Raw genomic sequence first — 15,767 nt, forward strand, 5'->3', positions numbered from 1 at the left:
ATCGTCCTACATTCCAAAAGTGAAGGGTATCTGGTTTCAATTCAGAACAAATGCACCCCTGTATCAGAAGTGTGGGGAACACTGATAAAAACAGGAAAACAAAGCTGGCTGTGTCAGGGCAATTGGTTATGCAACAGCAAGCCCACAAGAAAATACAAAGTATACTCATGTGTGTGTATACATATACACAGTATAAAGGTGAGTTACATCCAAGGCAGAGTTCCAAACCAAGTAAACCCCCCAAAATTAAATAAAGCTTACCCCTTTTGTAACATACGTTCACACCATAAACAGAATAAAATATGTATATAGATGTGAATATATGACCACAGCACACACCCCTCCCTGTGCGGAATAATTCAAACACATGGCACTTTTCAAAATTACCTTTATTGAAGAAGCAGCATAGAGCATATCTTCAAGTGTGAAATGGCAACATCGGTTCAAGTACTCCTGACAAAACTCCTGTATCAGCTGCAGATTATACAGGCTATCAGCCAATGACATTGTTTCCTTCAAACAGATATCTATAAATAAATGAAAAAGAATGCCTAAGTATTGTATGAAACTAACCCAACACCCACCCAGCCCATACACTATATTCTACATTGGTTTGTTTTTTTAAGGAGTTAGGGATTGGACAGCAGGGATGGGATGAAGAGCGCACAGTTTTTGAATTTTGATCCGTAGGCTCATTAGGAAAGAAACATCCTGCTTTCAGCTGTTCTGAACAAATTTAAAACAACAGTTCATCCACCTAGAGTGGTCGTATAGACCAGATAGGTGGGGTACAAATCAAATCAAATCAAATCAAATCAAATCAAATCAAATCAAATCAAATCAAATCAAATCAAATCAATCAATCAATCAATCAATCAATCAATCAATAAATCAATCAATAAATCAATAAATGAATTGTGAAGGATGCTATAGCTAATTGTTTTCTTGCACAAGACCATTCCGGATTATATAGATTTTAAAAATGAACAAATACATCAACATTTCTCTATTTCTAACAAATGCTTGCAAAATTAAAAAAAAAGCTTGCTAGCATTTCTGAACATTAAACTAATTTACATAGCTAATGTTTTAGATATCTGGCTGTGGAGCCAGAGGTTGGGAGTTCGATTCCCCACTGTACCTCCTTAACAGAGGCTGAACTCGATAATCCATAGAGTCCCTTCCAGTTCTGTAGGTTCTAAAATTATGATGATGATACTTGTCCATTAAGAACATTCATATGTGATCAGAATAATAAAGGTATACTAAGCTACTGTGTAAATGATAAACATACTTGCACATGTAGGTACTTCACTCCTCCTTTTTTATAAGCATCAAAAAACATCTTTGGCTTCCTTAGGTACCCTTAACCACAGTCCAGTATTTTGGCACTTTATTTATTTACTTTTTTATTTGCTCATCTTTCACACTCCTAGTGTGTTAATGTGCTTATGTGAAGGAATAATTTAATTCATAGGGCACAAGAGCATGAAGCTCATTTATACAGTAGTTTATTAATAATGACTTGCTTACATATGGGCAAATACAGCCATGCCTGTTGTGTTTGTATCTGATGACACTGATCATCACAGTAAACTGAAAAGAGACTCCTTCTCATCTCCTTAACCTATGGCCATAAAGTGATTAGAAGCTTTTGTTTCTGTTTCTTTATTAACTGTCATATAGAAATTTGTGTCAGAAATGTGGATCATCTGAATTTAAATGATTAAAAATTATTATTATTTATTTGATTTATATCCCGCCCATCTGGTCTGGTCGACCACTTCTAGAAGAAGCCAGTTTCATGAACCATGGTTTGAAATGGTCTTGCTTCAAATAACTATTAATGGTGGGTTTTCAGGTTTGGTTGAAATGACAAGATGAAATTAATCAAGAACCGAAGAAAATGATTCAAGTCTGCTAAAAAGGAAGAGGAAGTATGCAAACCTAAAGTCATGGGTTATTGTGATGTCCAATCAAAATGACCACATCATTTAAACCCATCTGTCAATGTCAAATTATCTCGACACATTAAAATGTTACTCATTGGTTCAATCACTGTGGTCAGATTTAAGGGATTATTCACATTCCAGAAAACATAGTTTAGGAAATTAGCACACACTGCAGCTGAGCACTCATCCTTTATTCTGCCCTGCCTTCCTCCATTACACGGTACATTCTAGCTTTTGATGCTGAGCCAGAGAATTCTGGCTTAACGTTGGTTACCAAAATCTACGAACATTAACTATGAAAACTATATCATTCTTAGAGCTTTGAAACATTTGTTCTGGGATTCTGGGCGCAGTAGTGCAAAAAACCCACAATTTCCCCCAAGTTCTAGCTATTTTCTAATAAACAGAGGTATTATCATGAATCATAAATATCAGCCTTACCCTCCAATCTGACTATATCTGGGCAGTAAAAATGGATCAGGGCAGCTAAAGTACAGCCGTCTGTACCATCCTTCAACAGATTTTCAACCAATGGAATGCAGGGCAACTGCTTAAGCAAGGCTTGTTCCTTCCTGTAGCGAGCCTGTGATGTAAAAGGGGGAAAATGGATAGATGCACACCCAGAAACATTTGCAAGAACAGAATCTTTACCGCAGATTCATTAATCCATTCATGAAAAAAAAGACCTCTTCTAAACCAGACATGATTTTATTATATCATATAGATTTAGTATTAAAAATATAAAAAACTCTTCAGTTTTAAAGGAATTCAATGCCAGTTCCATTCAGAACAAAGTCAGTTTTTAATAAGTCACACACTGACAAAATATTTCAGTCACTATAGAATCAACATCCACACAGTACTCTAGAAAATAAAAAGCAATGCCACATTTCCACAGAACAAAGCAATGGGAAAGATGGAAGAAAAGATTGCCAGCCGTTCTGATTTCATCAAGGGTTTCTGAAAGGAGCATGAATAATATTCATCCCCACCACCATGTAAAATGTGGAATCAACTAGCATCACCTATACATGCCCACACTTCAGGGATATAAACCCGTTCTGTATTCTGTGTGCACAAAACAATTTGCAGTTTTCAATTTTGTGGAGTAACAGACAATAGCCAAAACTGAACCTTGCCTTGGTGAAACAACAATGAATCCAGGTGAAAGCAATGCTCACTCCTTAATTAATCCCTTTTATGGAATCCTGAAAAGTATGCTCAGGGGCTAGAAAACCCTCTAGAGACAGTTTTGGGGCATTTCTGAAAACTGCGGGAAGGAGGGATGGGGGAAGAAAAGTCCTGAAGTAAGCAGAGCACTAGATTTAGCCTCGTATCTTTAGAAAAATCAAACAACAACAACAAAAGTAAAATAAATCAAGAAGTCATTATAATGACAGCCTGGCTGGATGAGATGGGTTTTTGAGTTAAAATCTTTTAAGGCATATGGGTTTTGTAATTAAGAAATAAGCCAGAGAGGTTCCATCTTGTTTCTTTGTATAAAGTATCTTTGCTATGCTGACAAGTGTTTTCCAGACGAGCCGACAGAATGTTATTCTGAAAGCCTGAGAAAGGACTCTGTGTGATTAGATAGATGGGAATTGTTGTGACTCTTTGAGAAACCACAGTTAACCCAAATAACATCTGCTGTGTATGAGAAAGAAGTCATGTGGTGCAACAGGACTGTTTGCCTAGTAACGAACTCTGATTGGATGACATCGTGGGAAGGTGCATTAAGCCCTTGCCAGTTACTCTTGAAAAAGGAACTTTTTCTCTATGGACTTTGTCTTTCCAAGACCGACCTTTCAGTGATTCGTGACCTACACTTCAGCCATTTGGGACTTACCCTGATGTCTTTAGAGAGAGTTTGGTGGCCTACCTACATGGACTGGTTTCTATGCTTTGCTGGATTACTTTTAGACTTATGGGATTTTACCTAAGGACTGTGCCTGGACTATTTTCTATGGACTGTTACCTATGGAATATTCTCTATGGACTTCTTTTCTTGGAATACTCCATATGGACTATGCTCTTGTAATTTTGTAAGGACTATGGTATATTTACTGGATTTTTCTTTTCTAAGGACTATGGGACATATAATGGATTTTTACTTTTGTTTAGGGGTTTTTATTCTATAGGATCACTGAGGACTATAGCCTTTTTATAACCAACTTGGATTATTTTGGTTTTTACTAATGATTTCCTGGACTGGAACTGTTTTGATTCTTTTCAATGGCTTTTTGTATTTTTAATAAGGATTTTGAACTCTTTTATATTTTTCATGTTTTCTTTGCCTCACTACATCTGTGTAACTAAACAGCACAATGCTAGTTTATTTGTTTTGGTTTAATTCGGCTTAGTAACATGCTTTTTCTTTAATAAAATAAAGATTATAAAACTCATTTGGTTTCCTGAACAGTACACTTGTCATAGGGTCATCTGAGAGTGCTGCCTCGGCCTAGCTTACTTAGAGTCCTGTCAGTGGTGCAAGTTAAGTCTAAGGACTACAAAGCCCACTTGACCTTTTCACAATAATATCTGAGAGTACCAGGGTGTTCTTATGTGGGCAGACCTGCGAGAAGGAGTGTTGTATCATGGCTAGCTGAATTTGGACTCTTCAGCCTATTTTAGCATGTGCAAACTCCTGATTGCTCTCTGTCCAAGCTTACACGTGTGTTTTCGGACCCGTGTTTGCTTACATACTGTAGATCACTCTATTTGGGGCTGCCGATGGGAACTCTCAGGAAATTCAGTAGGTCCAAAACGCGGCAGCCAGATTGCTAACTGGGCTGGTTACAGAGACCACATGATCCTCCTGTTACAGCAGCTCCACTGGCTGCCAATCCATTCCTGGGAACAATTCAAAATGCTGGTTTTAACGTATAAGGGCCTAAATATGGCCTGGGTCCAAGCTATCTCAAAGACCGTATCTCCCATTATGAGCTGGCATGGGTGTTCAGATTATTAGGAATGGCCTTTCTCTTGGTTCCTCCAACTTCACAGGTGCATCTGATGAGGACACGGGAGAGGGTGTTTTCTATCGCTGCTCCCAGACTCTGGAATTCCCTCCCACGGAAGGCCAGGCTGGCCCCATCTTTGCTGTCCTTCCAAAAGCAGGCAAAGACTTTTCTCTTCAGGCAAACTTTCCTTCAGTGACTGCCTACACGAGTGACTGGCCACATGCCTGACTACATGAGTAACTTTTAGATGTACTGTATTGTTATGCACTGCAGCTCTGACTGGGTCTTTAGTGCTACTTCTGTTTACCATCTCTCAGAGTGGTATCTGTTCCTTTTTAGTATTTGCATACTTATTGTTTTCAGCTTTAATGTTTCTTTTAATGATGTAAACCACTGTGTATACCATTGGTTTCAGCTTTAAATATAATATTTCAAGGATATAAGCCTCCTTGGGTCCTTTTAAAGGAGAAACAGGGTGGTGGTGTAAAAATAAGAAAGAAAAAAAATTCTAGAAATCTTGCTCTTGCCCCTTCAGAAGATTTTTCCCAGTCCAGACATAGACAACATGAAATTCCCTCCACATTTTAATATCTTTTTATGTGAAAACATGAGGGAGGGAAAATCTGTAAGGTTTCCAACACTTCTGATTGTTGTCCTGATAACTAAAAATCCTTCTGTGGTTTTAGATTTTTCTGGGTTTACTGAAGAGCAGTGCATTCAAATACTGTATACACTGTATCTTCATACTTTGCATTTAAAATGGCCAGGACCTTAGTATATTGCTGCAAATAGAGGATGATGGATGGATTACTTTGTCCATTTGCTGCAGGCTGATTTTGGTCTCTCCATGTCTCCAATGTACTGCAGTGCTTCTTGTCACATGCAAAACCCTATGAACACAGAAGGTTTCCACAACAATAGAAATATCCAGAAGTCATCTGAAAACCTCTCTCACATGTCAAGCATGGTTGTCTGTTTCCAGCTCAACCCTTCTGAAAAAAAAAAACAAAGAAAGCCATGTGGTCCTTACACAATACAAATGCAGGAGTAGGTGATACCTTTATTTAGCCCAGACAAAATAACCCCAGACAACAACAACAACAACAAACCAATCAGTGAGCTTTCTTGGGTCAAGACCACTTCTCCAGGTCATACACGGATATGTTGTGGGTACTGTAGAAAAATTATAAATTATGGCCTCCAAAATCCATGGCAGATGGTTGTGCCAGTTTTGCCTTTTAGAGGTGAATTAGAAAAAAAATTCAGGCTACATTGGAGGTGTGGCTTTCAAACTATGCCGTAAACTATCTGGTGATTCTTTATTTAAGGAGCTGGAGTGAGGGGTATCCAATCAACAGCTACCTCAGAAAACCACCTTTTTCTGCACTATCCACAACATATTGGTGCATGGCCTGAAAAAAGTAGACTTGACTGACTTGCTGATTGTTTAATTTCTTTAGTGGTCTAATAAGGTATCACCTCCTGCATTTTAAGTGCTCAGCATTGAGAGTTACCATTTAATCCAGTAAAGATACAAAAGAAGGGAACTGAAGAGTTTCAGATGTTATGCTAAATCATGTAGGAAAAAGTAGCCATGTGATTTATACATAGGGAAAAAAAGTTCTGGTTTGATCCTTTATTGGATTGCTAAAAAGTTACCAAACAAAGTGAGCTTTTGAGTTCTCTAGAATTCTTCACTAGGTAAAGGTTGTGTAAGATATCGAGAACAGGGGAGAAAATGGATAGTCAAAAGCAAAACCAAACCAAACCAAATATTGGACCACACATGATGCCTCTTGTTCCTAAATGCAGACTGTTATTAAGGCAAGACAAGAGTTTGCAGATTCAACCTTAGACAAAGTTGTAATGATACCAGTCTACAGTCTGTGCTTCCTCCACAGGTAAAAAGCCTGAATGGGACCTGTTTACCTTCTGCTTTTGACAAAACAGAACACGTCATTTTGTTCAAACATCTGCAAAGTCCAGTTCATCTTAACCTTTGAGAATTTAAACAAGTCAGTTTTAGACCACAGTTTAGGAAGCTGATTTCAACAGCTAAATTTAAGATTTGAACAGCATGCTATAGTGTGTTTAATTTAAAACAAATGCAGAGGCTTTTAACCTCCTCCTTTGATCCCATCAGAAAAGATGGCAGAAGATGTTCATGCATCCAAGATTTACTCTAGCTCATTCCCATCAAGAAAACCCATGGGTCATAGGGATGTCCAAACCTGCCCACTGACAGCACAATGCTGATATATATACCTTTACTAAATATTTGAAAAACAGCTCTCTGACTTCTTTGGGTAAATTTTCACTAAATAAGATGTGTGATAAAGTACAGTGGTGCCTCGACTTACGACCGTCCCGACTTATGACCATTTCGAGTGATGACCAGCTCCGTCCGCAAAATTTTGCTTTGACTTGCGACTGGAGCTTCGAGTTACGACAGGAAAAAAGATGGGGGAAAAGGCAGGGAATTCAAATGTACTAACTGTTGATCGGCGAAGAGGCTGCTTCTCTGTAGCTCTTTTGTCCCAACGGTTAGAGTGTGTGTGTCGGAGGGGACTGCCTGGTGCTGCTTTCTGCTGCTGAGTAAGTACATTTACAAGGTTTTGCAGATGGGTTTGGGCTGGGGGGGGTTTATGTTTCTGTGCTGTGATGATTTTTGGTGTGTTTGGTGTTGTTTTTTATCTGGCCCCAGCATGTTCTGATGGGGCTTGCATTTTTTTGTTTTGTTTTTTGGTGAGATTGTTTTCCAGCCCCAGTGCATCCCGATGGGGCTTGTATTGTTTTTTTGGGTTTGGTGTTTTCTTTTTCCGGTCCCAACACATTCCAATGGGGTTTGCATTATTTTGGGGGGGGGTTGGTGATTTTATTTCCGGCCCCAATGCGTTCTGATGGGGCTTGCATTGTTTTTTTGGGTTTTGGTAATTTTTTTGTTGGCCCCAATGTGTTCCAATGGGGCTTGCATTTTTTTGGGTGATTTTTTCCCCTGGCCCCATTGTGTTCTTTTTCACCTTATAAGACTAATGTAGCCACCCTTGACAAAAATCTCGCAGCTAGACTTTTTTGACTGCTTTATTTTAGCATGGCTGAGACTTATATAGGTTACAGTAGCCTAGTCTAGAGTTACCCTTCTCTGGGGTGCAGCCCATGCCAGAATCTAGGAGGGGCAAACAGCTTTCATACCAAGCAAATGTGTTTATCTTTGCTTTAAATGAATACATCAAATAAGTACTGTCTTATTAATGAATAAATCACAAGCCAACATAATAGTGCTAGGCCTCAAGGCAATGTTTATCCCCAGGTGCCACTAAATTAATTTTTTCTTTTCACTTCCATCTATGTACCCATTTTGTAACAGAGAATCAGCAGAAATAATCTCTGGATGAAAGGCTGAACAAAATCATTCATATAGATTATGTAACATAAGAACATACATAATCCACAACTCATCGTACACAAATTATGAGGTCAGTACTCTTCATATGCCAGGAATATCCATTCCACATGTATGATTTTAGACATCACCCTCATTCACAGAACAGCGTAAAGGGAAAAACCTAATCAGGCATGAAACAAAGTACAGTAGTACCTCGGTTTACGAAATTAATCTGTCATCTGGGACGTTATGAAATACGGAAATTACATGAACTGGAACGTGGACTGCCGTAGCAATGAGGGTGGCACTAGAAACCTCCAGGCACGATGCGTCCTTTTCGTACAGCGAACCCCCCCCCGTAAAAAAAGTAAACCCAGGCATAATTTTTTTGTAAACCGAAAATTACGTAAACCGAGGCGCAGTAAACCGAGGTACGCCTGTATGTTAATTGCTGTGAAATTTGTTTAAGAGCACAATAGAGTAGTCAGAGATGCCTTCAATGAACCAAACGAAAGGAAACAAAACCTGAAGGCAATAAAGTCTAGAAAACAGTAAGTTCTACAAGGCCATTTCATTTTCAAAGACTTTCACAGCCAGGATCTGATGGTTGTTGTGTGTTTTTCGGGCTGTTTGGCTGTGTTTTGGAGGTTTTTCTTCTTAACATCTTGCCAGTGTCTGTGGCTGGCATCTACAGAGGACAGGAGCTAGAACTCTGTCTGTGTTCTGCTGTCGTGTGTGGGATTATTGAGTATTTGTAGCTGTGGGATAAGGATTTTGTTCTTTTCAGGAGATGGGGTGTTTCTTGTGCTCAAGGTGTTTTTTATTATGGATGTTTTGTTGTGAGAAGGGGGGAAATGATCTGTCACTGTGATTGATGGGTGTCATTGGCTAGTTTTTTGTGTGCAGTGATCACCAGTCTTTGTGGCTGGGTAGAGTTCATTGACCTTTTTGCAGACTGTATTTTTCAGTGCTGGGAGCCAGGCTTTGTTGATTTTTAGACTTTCTTCTTTTTTGTTGAAGCTGTGCTGGTGTTTGTGGATTTCAATGGCTTCCCTGTGCTGCCCTGAAACAAGCTGGACATGAAATCCTGTTTCAAAACACAGATTGCTTCTGTGTTTTCAAACAGGATTTCATGTCCAGCTTGTCTCAGTGCATGTTCAGCTACTGACGATTTTTCTGGCTGTTTTAATCTGCAGTGTACTTCATGTTCTTTGATTCTGGTCTGGATGCTGCATTTTGTGGTCCCAATATATATCTGGCCACAACTGCAAGGTATCCAGTATACTCCTGCAGTGGCGAGTATATACCCTTTTATTCTTTGCTGACCGTAACATTTGTTGTATTTTTGTGGTGGGCCTCAATACTATTTGCAAGTTGTTTTTTTCCAACAGTTTCCCCATGCGGTCCATGACTCCTTTGATGTATGGCAGAAATACTTTATTTGTAGGGTGCTGTTTCTTGGTTTGATAGCTCTTTTGATTTAATTCTTGGAATAGAATTTGCCTGTAGGGCCCAATTCAGGTGGTTGAGTTTGGTGCTGAGAAACTGAGCTTCAAAGTTCCGATTTGCACACTCTACCAGTGTTTTGATTATGCCTCTCTTTTTTTTTTGTCGTGGGTGGTGATTGGAGTTTTTGTCTAGTACCGGTCTGTGTGGGTGCGTTTTCTGTAGACTCTGTGTCCCAATAGGAGGTCAGGTTTGTGTATGACCATGACATCTAAGAAAGAGAATTGGCCCTCTATTTCTTTTTCTATGGTGAATTGTATATTTGGGTGGATGCTGTTGAGATAGTTTAGAAGACTGAGACTGGTGAAACTTTAGGAAGAAAAACCTCCAGAACATGGCCAAACAGCCCGAAAAACCCACAACAACCATTCTACAAGGCCTTTTAATGGGGTGCATGGTTCCTCTAAATTGTTTGCCATTATAAAAAAAATAAAGGAAAACTATACTAGAAGAGGTTGCCTTTTTCTCTGAAAACATTTTTCAATTGAGGGAACCAAGGCACCCAGAAAAACAGTCTTGGGGGCAATTGTGATCCTCATCCCAGAATGACAAACAGGACAGCATACTCTGGGTAACCCCTCTCAACCCTTTAAATAAATTCTATGCTGCAATTATTATTCAATATACACACCTATGTATACATATAAGTTACACAATATTAAAAAATATTCAGAACTCAGTCATAATGCTAACTACAGAGTTCCCAGATTACCGCAAACTAACTCTGCTGACTCTCTGGAGAACAATTTTCAGAAAAAATATTGAATGGGGGAAAAGCACAAATGAAATGAATGACTTAACCAGCATGGCATAAGACAGAGTCATTCACAAACATTAAGGCACTACATTGAAGTGAAGCCGTTGGGTCAACTTACAGGAACCAGTTTCCAAAACCATTTGGAAGGAGACTTCAGAGGAAGCAGCAGAAAAAGTAGGAAAGCAAAAAGCAAAGTGAACATTTTGACCAGAGTTTACAATTCTATTCCAGTGTGATACTTTTCCCTAAACAATCTTAGTTTCATGCAAAAGCAATTATATTTAATTGCACTGTGTGAACATTCTCAACAGTTTCATTCATTATAAAAGTTGTTAATGAGAGGACTTCATGAAAATAATTACTTGCTTTTTACACTTTTCAGCAGATTGGAACAAAATAATTATTACTCAGAGATAAAGATTTAAATAAATCAATGCCCTTTGTCACTAGAATAGTAGCATTATTGTTTCTAATTTACTATTCTAATTGAATAATTAATTTAATATTAGAATTAATATGGTAATATCAGATCATTCAGCAGAAAGAAGCTGCAACACAGAAACCAAGGGATTCTCTAGCAGCAACACACCTATTCACACCTTTACAGCAATTATTTTACTAAACCTGTAACAACAGAAACTCATGCACTTTTATTAATGAGCTGAATTTGCAAACAGGTCTATTTTTAAAATAAATACATAGTTTTGTACTTGTATTTGGGCAATGACAAAACACAGTGATAAAACACATTCTGTGCAACAATATGAAATGTAGATATAACATTTGTGCTAAATTTGTACTGGGAAATTTCTCTCCCCCCATGTTATTGTGTTGAAATTCCCATCATCTCTCATCACTGGTCATGCTGTTGGGTCTGATGGGAGATGGAGATCATACCTATCTCAATGGCCACAGAGTCCCCACCTCCTTGCTAAAACATTTAGAACAAACAGTGGTAGCAAGCACCTCATAATACTTATCAGCCATGAACTAAACTCACCCTATTATGATCAGACATAAGATTCAATAGGTTCAGAATTGTTGCCTCCATTAGGTGTCCAGATTATAACAAACATCAAATATGATGTGGGCGCTCTGACCCAGAATCAAGGTTCACTCACACGTCAGGAGGGCACTAGGCTGAAGAAGGCTGCTGTAATACATCCCAGAAGTGGTATCTCTGTAGAGTAACTAGAAAGTACATTGCTGCAAGAATGTAGTAATTAGCCCACTAACTAGTGTTCATTACTGATACTAAAGGAGGCTAATTCTAACTATAAAGCACTGGTTAGTTTTTCTGGAAGTTGAGTCATGGCAACTGGACATCTTTCTTGTTAGGTTGAAACGTTTCGCTACTCATTCAAGTAGCTTCTTCAGTCTGAGGAGAGCTGGTAGGAGATTCCTGATATATCCTCCATGTGGGTTTCACTTCCCCCTGGTCTGAATAGGCTCCTTAGAAGGACAAAGGACTAGGGTTGAGGGATAATCCCACTTCTGCAGCCCTTCTCCACCCATTATCTTGGGTCATTAACAGTGGTCTTTCTGGTGGGTGTGGTTCTAATCCTTCTGGGGATGGATGAAAAAGCAGCATGATGAATAGGAGATAGATTATATCTAAGGCCTCCACCCCTGCTGAGTGAGGGATTCCCTCTCTCAAACCACCTATCTTCTCGATCCGAAATGAGTACATCTTGGTCACCAAATGGGTATCCTTTGTCGTTCAAATGAAGGAACATTGCTGATTGTGGTTCTGAGTCATTGCCCCTCCCGTGCTGGGCCATTCTTCTGTTTAGTGGTTTCTCCAATGTAGAGCTCTGAACACTCCTCTTTGCATTGGACCACATATACTATATTGCTCCTGTTGTGTTTGGTCTTTTGGGTGGAAAAGTCTCTGCCTTAGTGTGTTTGTGTGTTTGAAGTGCATGGGTATGTGGTGTTTATCAAAATTCCTTTTGAATTTTTCAGACACACCCACCATGTAACGAATGACCAGGTTTTTCTGTCGGCTCTGGGTCTGAGACTGCTCCATTTCCCTCCTGGGTTGGGACGTTGTCTTGTTAAAGGTCCATTTTGGATATCTACAGGCCACAAGGGCTGTCCTCAGATGTCCATCTTCCTTCTTCTTGGAGGTGAGACATTTCTTGCTCTGTGGTTTAAATTCCTAGTTTGTGTGGGAATGGATGATGAGAGTCAAATTGCAAGTACTGATCAGTGTGTGTAGGTTTTCTGTAGATTTCTATTCCAAAGATGCTGCTGGATCCTATGATGACTGCAGAGTCTAGGAAAGCCAGCCAGTTGTCTTTGGTGTCTTCCCTGGTGACCTTGATATTTGGGTCCATTGTGTTTATGTGGTCTGTGGAGGCCTGTAGTTTTTGAAACTTGATACTCACCCAGGTGTTGTCCACAAACCTGAAGCAATGGATCAGAGTCGCCCCCTTGGTGTTATCTAGTGTCTTCTTTTCCACTTCTTCCATGTATATGTTGGCAACAATGGGTGACACCGGGAAACCCATGGCACAGCCATGTTTCTGGTGGAGAGGGTGTTGTCTTCATCCAGTCTCCTTTTTTACAGTTGTTAGGGCATCAGAGGTGGGAATGCTGGTGAAGAGGGTGTGACATCAAAGGATACCATGGTCCTTTGTCCTTCTAATGAGCCTATTCAGTCCAGGGGGAAGTGAAACCAATGTGGAGGATATATCAGAGATCTCCTATGAACTCTCCTCAGACTGAAGGAGCTACTTGAAAGAGTAGCGAAACATTTCAATCTAACAAGAAAGAAGTTCAATTGCCATGACTCAACTTCCAGATACCCTCACATGGATGCTGAGAATCTTCACAGATACACAACAGTTAGTTTCTTGCCCAGTTTAATTTAGTGCTTGTTCTGGTCTTTAAAGCTTCCTAGAGTAAAGAAATGCCTCCTTGATTCTGCCATCTGGAAGCTCATCAGTCTAGACATAGCCAGGTAGCTTTCCTTAGCTTGACCTTTTTATTTGAAATGGGGCAAGAGTCTACCAGGACCAAGGGTTTCTTGGTGGTAGCACCTGCTATGGAACTTCCTGCACAGACGAAACTATCTGTGCAGCTATTCATTCTTTATAATGTATTAATTTATATTTACAAGGACCTTCTGTCATATTTAAGCTTCAGTTAAAATTATTACTAGGATTTTAAAAAATCTTTCATGATCATGATTTTTTATGAGGGTGACATCTTTCATTTTATCTACAAGCTGATGCTAGAACCCCTAGTGTGGTCAGCATATTCTTCAGCGTGAGAAATTATTTTAAAATGCATTTAACTGTCCTGATGGGAATGATGTCCCCAATACTAGGAACAACCTGATACCAATTATCTTGTAAACCAGGTTTACACAAGATTTTAATTTAATTCTACTGTGTGCTTTGACAATCTTAAGCTCCTTTGATACAACTCTACATGAAATTGATTTTAAGAGGGCAAAAAACTATTTAAGCTCCCTTGAGGCTACTCTGGGATATATAGCACTGTAATAAAGCTTCTTGAAAGCTATACAAATGCATTGGAATTAAATGGGGAAAACCCTGTTGTGCAACTTTGCACCAGAAACAACTGAGATCAGATGCCAGAAATGTTTAACTTTCACTAATTAAAAGCATCCGATCCCCCCTCCCCTCCTTTAGATTCTGAGGCTCCCTTGATCTCCCTTTTGCCTCAAGGTAGCCTTTGGAAGCCTCGGGATGTATGTGTGTGTGTATTTTTGTGCGAGCCTTTAAAACTCAAACATCACTACTGGATCACCACTAGTGAGATCAGCAATACTGTTGCTGGTCCAGCAGCAATTTGTGACTTTTAAAGTACCCCCATTCCCAAATGTGGAAGGCAGCAGGGAAACAGAGGGACCATACATGAAACTAAACCACAGGCTTTAGTTTAAAAGAGCTGATCAGGGCTGAGATCTCCAAAAGACATTTTGGATCTCTCTCATTCTTAGGGTTGCCATAAGTTGGAGGTGACTTAATGGTGCATAACAGCAATGGCATGACTTTCATGGCACAGATGAGATTTACACTCAGAAAGTCCTGCTTTGTAGCTTGTACTCTTAATATCTTTGTTGTACTAGCTTAGGGGAAATGAATGTAGTCCAACCGAACATTTAGGTGAGGGGGACAAAAGATTTTACAAGAGAGAACACTACGAACACAACATGATCTAGTTCACCCATTAGGCCCTGGAAAGCCACACTGAAATGTTCTAATAATTTGAGATAACCAGGAGTGGACTTCCATGGAAATAGACTGTGAATAGTTCTGGTACAGAAAGTTTCTAGGCTAAGAACGTGCTCAGAGGAACCCTGGGATCTAAAAACGTATTTGCATTTCATACAGTTTTAAGTTTGTAGCATATGAAAGGGGCTCTGAACTTCCAAGACAGAGACCAACATTATTGTATAGAGTTCTCACCTGGAAATGATCATGAGACAGCAAATGAGGTAAAAAGACACAGCACTGGAAAGAACAGGGCCATAATTTATTAGATATCCTGTTCTCTTTGAAATGATTGTGCTCATTTTCACTAAGACATATCAAGAGAAGACGGCCAGAAGATACTGCAGCTCCAAACAGAACACTAAAAAATGGTTATAAGAAATACAGAACCACATTTCAGCAGACTTGCAGGGCATGGAATTAGACTCTGTTCATAACTCTATTCCCTTTGGTAGATATATCTGATTTCACTTCTATTTTATGCTCACATTTGCAATGTTGCTTTAAAAAAACGTTTATATTGCAATGACTCTCTATCTGGTATGTTTTTTCTTTCATAATGGCAGTAAGTGCTGAGTATCATTGTCGTATAATATCGTAAGGAAGAGGGGAGAACAGTGAAATCTCTATATAAAGATGTAATAGCTAACTATCCCTGTCTGGATGAACAGAAACAGTGCCAGCATACTGGCCCATAACCTCTTAATCATTTACTGTATTTCTGCAGTAACTTGAAACTACTGTCAGACTATCTGTGTTAAATAAACACACAGGCTGTCAGCAAAGAATGAAGCTTGAAGTTTAAAGGCAGTTGTAAAGAAATCTGAGCAAGTGAGTGAATCACTCTCTACATCAGTGGTATTGTTGGTGCTTGCCAATTTCAAATAATTCAAGTACAGCATTGTGGCTTTGAAAAATGTATGGGGTATAAGAATACTGAAATAGGTGTCTGTAAGGATA

General features: G+C 39.2%; 1 protein-coding gene across 3 annotated transcripts in view; it reads right to left on the reverse strand.

Moving 5' to 3' along the window:
• Positions 1–15,767, reverse strand: part of CAMSAP2 (calmodulin regulated spectrin associated protein family member 2) — a 135,899-nt gene that overhangs the window by 40,481 nt on the left and 79,651 nt on the right. For 2 of the 3 annotated variants that reach the window (XM_020784669.3, XM_078392283.1), the window contains 3 exons: positions 10,679–10,711; positions 2,394–2,535; positions 388–527 (listed from right to left, as the gene is read on the reverse strand). In XM_020784669.3, coding sequence (XP_020640328.3) covers positions 388–527; positions 2,394–2,535; positions 10,679–10,711 — 315 coding nt within the window. The remainder of the gene's footprint in view (positions 1–387; positions 528–2,393; positions 2,536–10,678; positions 10,712–15,767) is intronic. The other variant, XM_020784671.3, reaches the window with a different exon arrangement.

This window comes from Pogona vitticeps, chromosome 4, assembly GCF_051106095.1.
Source record: "Pogona vitticeps strain Pit_001003342236 chromosome 4, PviZW2.1, whole genome shotgun sequence".
NCBI lineage: Eukaryota > Metazoa > Chordata > Lepidosauria > Squamata > Agamidae > Pogona > Pogona vitticeps.